The 12,948-nt window shown below is 36.4% G+C and overlaps 1 protein-coding gene across 3 annotated transcripts in view; it reads right to left on the reverse strand.

Annotated features, from left to right (window-relative positions):
• SMAP1 (small ArfGAP 1) overlaps positions 1 to 12,948 on the reverse strand; it is a 129,732-nt gene that overhangs the window by 30,699 nt on the left and 86,085 nt on the right. For 2 of the 3 annotated variants that reach the window (XM_007529037.3, XM_007529038.3), the window contains one exon: positions 9,716 to 9,796. The exons of the other annotated variant lie outside the window; for it this stretch is intronic. In XM_007529037.3, coding sequence (XP_007529099.1) covers positions 9,716 to 9,796 — 81 coding nt within the window. The remainder of the gene's footprint in view (positions 1 to 9,715; positions 9,797 to 12,948) is intronic. 3 annotated transcript variants of the gene reach the window in all.

Below are 12,948 nucleotides of genomic sequence, written 5' to 3' on the forward strand. Positions count from 1 at the left end.
TTTAGTGGTTATGAGTACTTTTTTTTAAAAAAAGTTATTTATTTATTTGATAAGACAGAGAAATTGAGAAGTAAAAGGAAGGTAGAAAGGGAGCAACAAAGAGCATCTGCAGCACTGCTTCACCATTTATAAAGGTCCCTGCACGTGGTAACGTGTGCTCAGCCAGGTGCACAACCATCCAGCCCCTATGATTACATTCATATTAGCTACAAATGGGTCAGGGAGACAGCATACAGATTATGTTAAAGGCCTTCAGGTTTGAGGCTCCAAAAACCCAGCTTCAATCCCCAACATTCCCATAATCCAGAACTGAGCACGGTTCTGGTTTGAAGGAAAAAAAAAAAAAAACATATCTATAACATCTAGGAATATATACATCTTTTTACTTGTTTTTAGTCACTGTAATGGCTGGATTCCCACAAAATTATTGTTAACCAGTTGCTCTACTATGTATACTATCTCAATTTCTCTGTCCTATGAAATAAAATGGAGGGGGAGGGAGAGAGAGAGAGACAGACAGAGAGAAAATAACCACCGAGAGTGGTGGATTCATTGAACCCTAGCAATAATCCTGGTGGCAGTAAAAAGAAAAAGATGACATTTGGAATTTCTATCTTTAACAAGGAGCAATGCAGTCTATCCTGATTAGAGAACAGGAGGCAATCTATAACTTACTGAACAAAATATTCTAATAAGCAAAAACAGTTCACTTTGATATAGCAATTTTATAACATACAATTTCCTTAGCATCATACTATGTAGAAGCTTCATTCAGATTATTAAGATATCAGAAGAAGTTTCCTTAATTAATCTTTTGGTAATTCATAACATTATGCCACAAAGCTAAATAAAAAATTCAGCATCCAATAACTACATTTACTTGTATCTCCTCCTTTTAAATAACAGAAATAATAGTTAAGCCTCTAAATGTGATTCATTATTCTTTAGACAACCAATAAGTCTAGGTATGAGCTTTAAGAGTAGAAAAAGTTAAATATAAAAATATAAATATCAGAATAGGAAAAGATCTACGTGGTAGCAGTGATGCAGACAACTATCACAGGAAGATAAGAAGTTGTGCTCATATGACAACAACTATTTAAAAATTATTATTTCCCTAAAAAACCAAAATTTTAGGTAAAGTATGTATCTAAGTTCTAGAATTAATATTAAGATTTTTAAATGACTACATTGTAAATGACCTTACCTAAAGTATTTAAAATTAGTTCCTTAGTATTTATAGAATCATGTAACTAGAAGGGACATAAAATCAATTAATTAATCCTTATAATCTCTGTCATTTCTCATGAAAAGGATCTAATTTGTCCAAAGGTTTCCTATATGTATACAATGGCAGAGGATAATCTATTACAGGAATAGTTAACTAGATTAACAATTAGAAAAGTCATCAATTTTCAAAGAGGGTAGTAAAAAAAAAAAGATAATACTTCTAAAGCAGCATATTTTCTGTTTGACTGTACAGAAAAAAAATTTAATCACTAATACTACAGGCATAGGGTTGTATGGCTGTAGCATGATCAAAGCATTGCTTTAAGACAACTAGCCTATTCTCTCATTACAACTTAAAATCTGAAATACATTTTCTTTTTGTTTTTTTTAATTTCTTTATTGGGGAATTAATGTTTATATTTGACAGTAAATACAACAAGTTTGTACATGCATAACATTTCCCAGTTTTTCATATAACAATACAACCCCCACTACGTCCTCTGTCATCCTTCTTGGACCTGTATTCTCCCACCCACCTACCCCAGAGTCTTTTACTTTGGTGTAATACGCCAATTACAGTTCAGGTTCTACTTGTGTTTTCTCTTCTGATCTTGTTAGAAATACATTTTCTAATAGGTTACTAGTCCCAGAATACTTCTGGATGCTTTTACAAGTCTTAATAGTAGAATTTGAACTTGACTGACATTTTCTTGTAAAAATTTATGAATAATGTGCTACTCAAAAGACATACATGAGATAAATAACACATCATATATCAGATCATATACTCTACAAAAACAGCAGAAAAAGAATTCATCAAATAAAGCTACTCATCTAGGGGAAAAGTGGTGGTGCACAGGGTTAAGCACACATAGTACAAAGCCAAAGGACCCCGGTTCAAGCCCCTGGCTCCCCACCTGTAGCAGGGCTGCTTTATAAGTGGTGAAGCAGGTCTGCAGGGGTCTCTCTCTCTCTCTCTCTCTCTCTCCCTCCCTCCCTCCCTCTCTCTCTCTCTCCCGCCTCCTCCTCTCTCAGTTTCTCTCTGTCCTAGCCCAAAAAAAAGAGGAAAAAATGGCTGTCAGGAGTGTGGATTCATAGTGCAGGCACTGAGCCACAGAGATAATGCTGGAAAATAAATGAATCATTCAACGTCGTACATTCCTACGCTAAGGTATAATCATATTTCTGTATGTGAAGGTTTTCACAGCTTGATTATATACAATCTGATTTTAAAGTATTTTATATGAGAAGTAATCACACATATAACTCACTTATTCCCAAACCTTATTTTACTTATTATAATCTTGTTAGTTTTCCCTTTTCTCTATTATTCTTTATAATGTACTTTTTCAAATTTTAACTACCAATACATGGTGTACCTCATTCTTAATATTCTTTCCTAAAGTACATATTCAGTTCCATTTAGAACTGTAATCTACATTTTATTTTCCCAACCATATGAACAACTTTCAGTAAATACCACTCTATCTGGCCTAGGGGTAGTACAATCTGAAACAGTATTTCACTGGACTGATTAAATAGTCAAAGACATGTAAATTTCAGAACAAGAATGAACACTAAAAGACATTTACTCAATTAACTGTGATGTATAACTACAGTACTTCTGACTAACCAGCCTCTCCTGCAAGAATTTTCTTCAGTGCTATGGTATCACTGGATATAATGTTATATCACAATGCTAAATATTAAAAAGTTTCCACTGGGAGCCAGGTGATGGCACACTTCGTTAAGCCTACATATTACCATGTATAAGGACCAGGGTTCGCTCCCCATCCATGGGGGCGTTCTTCACAAGTGATGTAGAGGGTGTCTTTCTCACCACCTTCTATCTAGCCTCTTCCCTTCAATATCTCTGTCCGGTCAAAAAAGGGGGGGGGGGTGACCTCTAGGAGTGGTAGATTCATAAGTCCCAGCAATAACCCTGGTGGCAACAAAAAAAAAAAGTTTTCATTTAAGGCAAGTTATAACAAGACTTATTTGAAGATTAAATAATGGGAAAAGAGTCCTAGTTCTAGAGAGACAGCAAAGCATTAGCACATGCCAAGGTCCAAGGGGTTCTAGGTTCAATTCCCAACAGCACCACATGCCAGAGCTCAACAGTACTCTGGTGTCTTGTTTACTCTCTCATGGAAACAGGTAAAATTTAAAAATACACATAAACAGTTTTTAAAGACAGCTTTTCCCATAGTGGGTGACAAAAATATAGTCTTTATAAATTACAGTTCAAAGTGACTATGGTGGTGCTTTTCATACTTATGTGCCAGGAGCTGTAAGCACTAGCTACAGTGATAAACATAACATGATGCTTAATCCTAAAGACAAAGTTTAGTAACATAGTTCAGTGTGGATCGGTCCAGTTACACAATTTCTTTTAAGAAAAAAAAAGTTATTTTGAAATTCACAGGAATGGCATGCATGCCATTTGTAATGCATGCATACAGAATGATGTATTATGATTAAATGTCTTAGCTTGCTCAGGACTACTCCAGTTGGTGCCTGTTACTTCAAGTGAACACTAATAGTATGTATTTCACTCTTGAAAGTATGATTTAAAATGATCATCCCGATTATACTTAGAACCTTTGACTTGACAGGAATAGGCTACTGGACTGCAATCATTTATAGATAGATAAGCTCCTATCCATTTAAAAATCATAATTTCTTTGTAGGCAGAATAGTCTTTCAAATTTTGCAAGTCCTTAATTTTGTAATTTCCCTAAGTGCTTGTGGTGGCATAAAACTGATAGTTTGGTTGATTGGGGGATTGTACTGATGTCAAAGGGAAATGTACTACCATGACAACAAAAAAAATTGTAAATCTCTCCTTCAATGAAGTGGTACTGGGGGGCCGGGTGGTGGCACACCAGGTTGAGTGCACATTACAATACACTACAACCCGGGTTCGAGCTTCCTGTCCCCATTTGCAGGAGGAAAGCTTCACGAATGGTGAAGCAGCGCCGCAGGTCTCTCTCTGTCTCTCTCCCATTTTCTATCAGATGCTGTCCTACCCCCTTCTCTTTAACAGAACTCTCAATCAGTAACCTCCTTTATAGAAAAATCTACCCTAGCAATTACTAGATGTGTGATGCTGGACAAATTCTACTCTCAATTTATAATTCTTTGTATTATAACTAAAATTATCCATTGTTGCTATGAAAATTAATTAGTATGCATTGAATGAACTGCACTCAGTAGAAATGTAGCTAATCCTTTGACTTTTCTCCATTTTTCCAACTTTTGGCTGAAATAATAAATGAAATATAATAATATATGAAACTATACAGCATATTGGTTAAGAAAAAAATATTCTGAAGACAGAATGTTAAAGTCTCAAACCTATTTAGTTACTCAACAGTTGTATGACCATGAATGAATTACCAAACACGTATTTCTAGGGCTCCCTCCAGTAAATGATTATAAAATCAATCTAAAGAATTGCTATGAGAAATATGAAATCTAAATGAAGGACATAACAATGACTGGTATGTGTTAAGCACCAAAAAAGTAGTTAATCTACCATTGCTGCTATTTTCAGTGGTCCATTAAATATAATTACTGACCCATTGCATCTTAGCTCCAACACTCTTAATCTTGGGCTTTAACTTAGTAAAATTATCTTTCATCAAAGCATTTATAAAGAGTTTTAATTTGATATTTAAGGGCATTTTTAAATTTAATATTAAGAAATGTAAAACATTCATGCTTACTAAACAAAAAGTCTTTCTTCCTTTAATAAAACAGGAAGTGAAAGCTCTGTATATAGTGTAATTGGATTGCTCCCCCCTTTTTTAATATTTCCAAATTGTATTTATTTATTGGACAGAGACAGCCAGAAGTCCAGAGTGAAGAGGGAGATTGAGGAGGAGAGAGACAGACACCTGCAGCAGTTCTTCACCACTGGGAAATATTTCCCTATGCAGATGGGGAAGATTGCACCCCTTTTATTGCCTCAATTGTAATAAAGCTTTAAATGACTGCAAAAATATTTTAGAAATTTCAGAATGGAGAAATTTCCATTTATAAGCCTATAAACTAAAACTTAAAAAATGATTCTATGCCATACCTCAAACTCTTTACCATCACAGTTCCTTCAATAAAGAAATTAAAAACAAAACTATTTTAACTTCAGCTTTTTCTTTTACATTTGAGGACAGGTCGATATAATTATTTAATTAATAAAATAAAGTTACTTTCACTGTTATTTACTGTAAGATAGCAGTTCTTGTTTAACTGCTCGACTATTTTTAAAAAATGTATTTCATTTGTGCTACAGGGTTTCGCACAAGATAGACAGATACCAGAACAACACACTGGCATGTGTAGCACTGGGGATACTACAAGAACTTCAGGCATGTAAGTCCCGTGCTTTACCTGCAGAGCTAGTTCCCTGGCTACATTTCTACTGCTTTTCTAGCCACCAGTGATTGCTGGATCTCTATGCCTGCACTATGACTCCACCTCTCCTGACAAACATCTTACTGTTTCTTACTCAGATATAAAGAAACAGGTAAAGAGAAGGGAAGAGATGGTGTTGTACAACAACTTAAAATATTTACTGTCTGGCAGCTGGAGGAATGACTCAACTAGTAAGAGCATTGGACTTGTTTGTATGCCTGAAGTTTCTGGTTCGATCTCTAGCACTGTACGTACTAAAGTCATTCTCTGGTTTTTCTCTCTTTCTCTGTCTCATGTGAAACTGTTATATGTATAAAGAAAATAAATCTTTTTTTAAAAAAGTTTTAAAAATATTTACTATCTGAATTTTCATAGAAAAGATTTTGCTGCACCCCTACACTAAAGGTTTTAAACATGCAATCTGTAACAAAGAAGCAATATGAATCTTAGAACTTTGCAAAGGAGAAATCAAGATCTACTTGCTTAAACTAAGAAAGATTTCATATAGGGGAACCTGGTTAAGCATGTATGTTACAATACACAAGGACCCAGGGGGACCCTGGTCCCCAACTGTAAAGGAAAACCTCAGAAATGGTGAAGCAGTGCTGCAGGTTGTCTTTCTTCCTCTATCTACCCTTTTCCTCTCGATTTCTATCACTATTTAACGATAGAATAATTTTTTAACAAAAGAAAGATTTTATATACATTCCTAAAGTAAGAGCACTTCTCATTTACTTGAAAATATATACTCACTGGCTATGTCAATATAATAATGGCTTTGTTGAAATGAGTAGGTTTACAAAACATATTGTAGAAAGAATAAATAACCTCTACCAAGCATCATTCTTTAAACCATGTAAAATGCTATGAGATGTATTTCAATTTGTGCTGACTTTAAAAAAAGTCTTTTATTTCTCCAACCTAGATTCCATAAATTGTTCAACTAAAATAGGTGACATCAGACATATCAGACATCAGACATAGTATTATTTCTAAATCCCAGTTCCTCGCTATATAAAAATCTATAAATCCAACAGCAATGTAATTTTCATAAGGAATAAAAGTGAAAAGCTGAAAGCTTTCCCCTTGACTGTGGAATAAGACAAGGAGTTATCCATCACCAATTCCTGAAACAGATAATTTTTAAAAAACAATACAACTGCCACTATAAAGTTGACAGATACTTGAAAACATATAACTGAAATAGACTGCCGTGTACATAGACTTACAAATCAAAGGAAAGAAAAATAAGCTGAAAAACAGGTAAAATATTTGAACCTAAATTATTTTTTAATATTTTAGTTCATTCACTTATTTGATAAAAACAGAAAAATTGAGAGGTCAGGGGTACATGAGAGGAGAGGGAGAAGAAGAGAAGAAAGGGGAGAGAGAAGGAGAGAAAGAGAGGGAGGGGGAGGGGAGGGGGAGGGGGAGGGGAGAGGGAGAGGGAGAGGGAGAGGGAGAGGGAGAGGGAGAGGGAGAGGGAGAGAGAGAGCTGCCAACACTACATCACTACACCTGAAGCTTCCCCCTGCAGCTGGGGACCAGAGGTGTGAACTGGGGTCTGTGCACATTGTAACACACACTCAACTAATGTGTCACCAACTGGTACCCTGAACCAGAATTCTAAACGAGGAAATTTAAATATGTAATAAACATAAAGGGCTGTTAGTATCATTAATAATCAAAGAAATGGACTGTGACATACTAATATATACCCACCATATTACAAATACTAAAATTTCTGACATTACCATGTGTTATAATATGTAGTAACATTAGGTTTAAACTTTTGAAAATACTTAGCACTATCCACTAAGTTCAAAATACACAGACTTTATGACCTTATAATTCCATTCCTGAGTATGTCTGCATAATAATGCATTATTTTGGTTGTGTGTACAAAGCATATACAAAGCAGTTACATTTCTAACAGCTAAAATCTGAATATAATCTTAATGTTTAAATGTTTATCAACAGTAAAAGGAGTAAGTAGAGTATGAGTGTGTGTGGTATGACTAGTACAAAGCAATCAACATGAATAAAATAACTATATGCATTATGATTGATCCTTAAAAGGTTGACTAAAAAGTAAAACACCAGTGCTATTTGTATCATTTCACTTTATGTTCAAAAATGGAGGAATTCAAACCACATTATTTTTAGATATAGGCAGAGATGCAAAACTTTCTCTCTGAAGAAGAAAGGAAAGTTGTTCTGTCTTTATTGCATTGCTGATCTCTTGCCACTATGCATTTTCACAGCTGGCAAGCCAACTCTTTTAGGCTGACTTCAGATGGTAGGGATATGCTAACACTATAGCACTTAAGTTTCTCTGGTGCCGTAGCATTCCCATGTGGTGCTGGGGCTTGAATCCTGGTTATACACAGAGCAAAAAACACATCTTAGCAGGTTAGCTATCTTCTGTCCCCAAAAGCTATTTTTTAATTAGAAAGGTTACTGATCATGTTCTGTTTTTTCGCTTAGATGATGAATTCATGAGTAATCCTCAGCATAAAACGTCACAGGTACAGCTGTATGTGTAAGTTGTATGCCTCCCACAGACGGTAAATAGAGGCAACTGTAACTTACAATGCTATTTGTTCCAGTAATAGTGTCATAACTGGCATTACCACTAATTTCTCATTTACAACTTATATAGGACTCTGAAAATATACGCTCAAGAGAGCATAAAGAAAAAATGCCTTGTCAGTGTCTAAGATAGTTATTAGTAAATAGCATTAAACGATATAAATCATGGTGAGGTCATGTATGATACAGTAAACCATGACATTTGCAAAGTAAACCAAGCTCCCAAATAAATTGGTTATAATTATCTATTCTCTTCTTAAACTCAGACAACAAGAAGCTTTGCTCCTTCTCTTTAAAATCCATCTTTCTCCCAGTCCTAGAACCTCTGGGATTCTGCCTCTCCATGCTTCTCCTCTTGATCCTCTACCATGTGATACTTCCTTTGCTGACCTCAACTAAATCAATGCAACAGTGCCACCATGCCATATTTCACTTCAGACTGTAATAATCCAGAGACACCACGCCTGAGATATCAACTCTCCCGCTCCAAAAATCTGCCACCAAGTTGCAAGCACTACCATAACACCATCTTGACTTCCTTGGGCTGACAACTTCATCAGTGTGTCCCAGAACCTCACTTCTCCAGAGTCCTACCCCAACTAGGCTGAGGGTATGGATCGACCTGATAATATCCATTTCCATTGGAGAAGCAATTACAGAAGTCAAACCTTCTACTTTCTGCTCCCCATGAAGAACTTTAGTCCATACTCCCAGAAAGACAAAGAATAGGGAAGTTTCCAGTGTAGGGGACGGGACACAGAACTCTGGTGGTGGAACTGTATAAAATTACACCAATTATTTTACAATCTTGCTAATCATTATCAAATTGCTAATAAAAAAATTAAAAAAGAAAATCTATTGATGTTTTATGAATGGTAAAAAAAGAAAAATGTCTATGGTGCAGTAAACTGTGCTACTATGTTTTTGTAACTTTTCTTCTTGTGATACTTTTAAATAATATCTTCCCTTTTTTATGCTGCACTATCTCAGCCACAAAATATTGATAGGAATTAAAAAGTTTTCCTCCATATGGGATGGTTCTATTAGATTTTTCAGAAGGCAACCATTCTTTGCAGCAGTGGTACTGAGCCTCCGCAAGATGATCAAGACTAACACAAGTGAGATGTTAACGGGCTTCACACAAATACTCACTCAACAGATATCTATTGAAAGAGCAATTATTTTACCACGAATATGTCAGAAGTTACTCATATAAACACATGCACATAAATAAAACACTAATATTTTTACTGAGGTAAATTGGGTTTCAGGGGTACAAAACTTCTCATAAGTTATTACCTCACCATATACTCACAACCACTGTGCCAATATCCCTCTCTCCTGCTTTTCACGCAACACTCTACTCTGTAACCTTCCACTCTGATGATCACACTCCTACATCGCGTTTTCGGGGTTTGTTTTTGTTTAATTTTTCTAATATGCTAATCTCTATAACTTATAAATGAAGGCACTTTACCTTTTCTGTTGTAAGAGGCTTTGTAGGCTTTTCTGGCTCCTTTTCTCTCTTTTTTTCTTCTTTCTTTTTTTCCTTTTCTTTCTAAAATAGAACCCAGAGTTTTGGCAATTTTTTTTAATGTGTGCTTTGAACACACTTGTTATTTTATTAGTTTGAATCATGATTAGAAAAACCTGTTAAGTAGATGACTGTGATCATGAAACAAACATTGCACATTGATGATACAATAAAGAACATCTTTTCTACATTATGACACAGGTGAGAGAATTTAGAATTTCCTTCATATTTTAGAATCTGTATATTTGCTATTTGTGTTTAAGGCTTCTATTAAATTCTTAACTGTATCTTTACAGAGCTTTAAGTTTTACAATAGCAACTAAAATGTAAAAATCTGAACAAGAAAAAGAGGGCCAGGAAGCAAGCATAATGGTTATATAAAAAGCCTGAGTCCCCAAAGGCAACAGGTTCAATCTCCAGCACCATAAGCCAGAGTGCAAGGGAGGGAGGGAGGGAGGGAGGGAGGGAGGAAGGGAGGGAGGGAGGGAGGGAGGGATCTGTCCCAAGAAAAAGTAAGGTAAAGGAACAGAACCTTTTTGTTTTTAACTTTATTTGACAGGACAGTCCATTATCACAGTGTTAGGACTTTTGTAAAGGGAAAATACCACAACTTCCTCATGAAAAGCATATTAAGGGAACCAGGCAGTGGCATATCTGATTGAGTGCACACATCACCAAGCACAAGGACCTCCCCTCCCAACCTGCAGAGGGGATGCTTCATAAATAGTGAAGCAAATCAGCAGGTGTCCTTTTTTTTTTTTTTTTTTGACCTCCAGGGACTTGGTGCCTGCACTACGAATCCACTGTTCCTAGAAGCCATTATTTCCCTTTTGTTGCCCTTGTTGTTTATCATTATTGTTGTTATTGCTGTCATTGTTGTTGGATAGGACAGTGAGAAATATAGAGAGGAAGGGAAGAGAGGGGGAAGAGAAAGACAGACACCTGCAGACCTGCTTCACGTATGAAATGAGCTCCCTGCAGGTGGGAAGCCAGGGGCTTGAACCAGGATTCTTACACTGGTCCTTGTGCTTCACTATACCACCGCCTGGCCCCCAAGCAGGTGTCTTTCTCTCTCCCTGTCTCACACCACTCTCCTCTCAATTTCTGTCTCATCAAATAAAATAGAAAAAATGACTGCTGGGAGCAGTGGATTCATAGTGTAGGCATGGAGCCCCAGCAATAAGCCTGGTGGCAAAATAAAAACAAAAATGTGTTTGGGCATCAAAGCCAACCAAATGACTGTGTTTAATTCAAGTCAGTATAGGTAAACTATACTGTGCAGTGTACATAACATATTCAAGAAGAATGAGTCAAAATATAATACTAAAATAACTACAAGACCACAAACAACCAAAAAAGGGGAGGGGATAAGGCAGAATAACAAATATACAAAACAATCAAAATATCTAAAAGTTGTATTTGCACCTGTACCTTTTTAAATGTGGTTAACAACCTTTCAAGAGTAGAATTCTTCCTACTTATAAATCTGGAAAAGTAGTAATGGCAGTTTCTCAATCATGTTATCAAAGGTAAAATATAAGTTCCTGTCAGACACTCTGATAAGCATTTTCTGGTTCAATTTTTACAATCACTGTCTGGAAAATATTGTTTTACAAATGAAGTGACAAAAATCTTCCAAAGTTAATATACAAAGCAGCAGTTAATAGATAATGAGGCTGAGAGGCCATATATGCCAAACCCATTTCCCTACTCCTTGTCATGCAGCAGAGTTTTGTGATTTATTATCAATGCCATTCTTCCTTAGAACAGCAGCTAATATTCATTCAACTTGTACTAAGCACCAGGCTTAGTTTTACCTAGTTTGTCTGCATAAAAATCCCATGAGGTAAATATTTTCATCACCAAGCATGGGAGGTAGCACAAATATAAAAGCACCTGCCTTGTATACATGAGATCCTGAATCTAGCCCTCAGGTCCCACATAAGTGATCACCAAAGACAAAAATGGACGTAACTCCATGAATAATGGGATGGTGTTGTTTGGTTTGTTTCTTTTTGCCTCCAGGGTTATCACTGGGGCTCAGTGCCTGTACCACAAATCCACTGCTCCTAGAAGCCATTTTTTCCCCCTTTTGTTGCCTGTGGTGTTTTTTTGTTTGTTTATTTGTTTTTTATCATTGTGGTTATTCTTGATGTCTTTGTTGTTGGATAGGACAGAGAGAAATGAAAAGAGGACAGGAAGACAGAGAGGGGGAGAGAAAGATAGACCTGCAGACCTGCTTCACCACTTGTGAGGCAACCCCCTTGCAGGTGGGGAGCCGGGAGATCGAACCGGGATCGTTGCTCTGGTCCTTGCGCTTCACAACATGTGTGTTTAACTCACTGCACTACCGCCTGACCCCTGGGATAGTGTGTGTGTGTGTGTGTGTGTGTGTGTGTGTGTGTGTGTGTGTGTGTGTGTGTATGTGTGTGTGTGTGTATGTGTGTGTGTGTGTGTGTCAGTGATTCATCCTGAAAATCCTACATTTGATCTCTGACAATGTACAATAAATAACTGAATGAATATAGTAAAATAAGATACACAAAGACTTTTACATAATATAAACTGTTTTCTAAATATCAGTAAAGTTTGGTGAGGAAAGCAGTGTGACTCAGTCTCATTATTACATTAGGGATGAGTTGTTCTCTTCAGTCTCTCACAGCAGTGTGTTAAGGAAATCCTGTTGACTTCCAGAGCAGAGACATGGTGGACTAGACATGGTGGACTGCTCTCCCCAATACAATACATAATATGACATAATCACAACAAATTTCATCAGAGCATAGCCGGGATAATATCTGATAAAGAAAAAAGTGACCGTCTAAAAGTGGGTGAGTGTATGTAGAAGGGAAAGGTAGAAGAAAGACAGTTTCAAACTGAGTTAAGGCCTTACACAGTTGTCAGGACCATAACAGTAGCCATTTCCAACTCATGTTTAAGAACGGTGGCTCAGGAACAGTAGAGACCAGAAACACTTGAGCACTTTAATATGCCCCAGAGGAGCACCTTGGGGAACTCAAATGTGAAATTTTGTACCCTTGTAGCAGTAAAAGAGAAAAAAAAAAAAAAAAGCAAAAAACAAAACTTATGCTTAAGATGTCTGTGTCATAAAGACTAAGGGTGAGTGGGAAAATTTTTTAAGCTAGACAAGTGGAGGACTTTGCAGAGTCACAATA

The sequence above is a fragment of the Erinaceus europaeus genome, chromosome 4 (assembly GCF_950295315.1).
Source record: "Erinaceus europaeus chromosome 4, mEriEur2.1, whole genome shotgun sequence".
NCBI lineage: Eukaryota > Metazoa > Chordata > Mammalia > Eulipotyphla > Erinaceidae > Erinaceus > Erinaceus europaeus.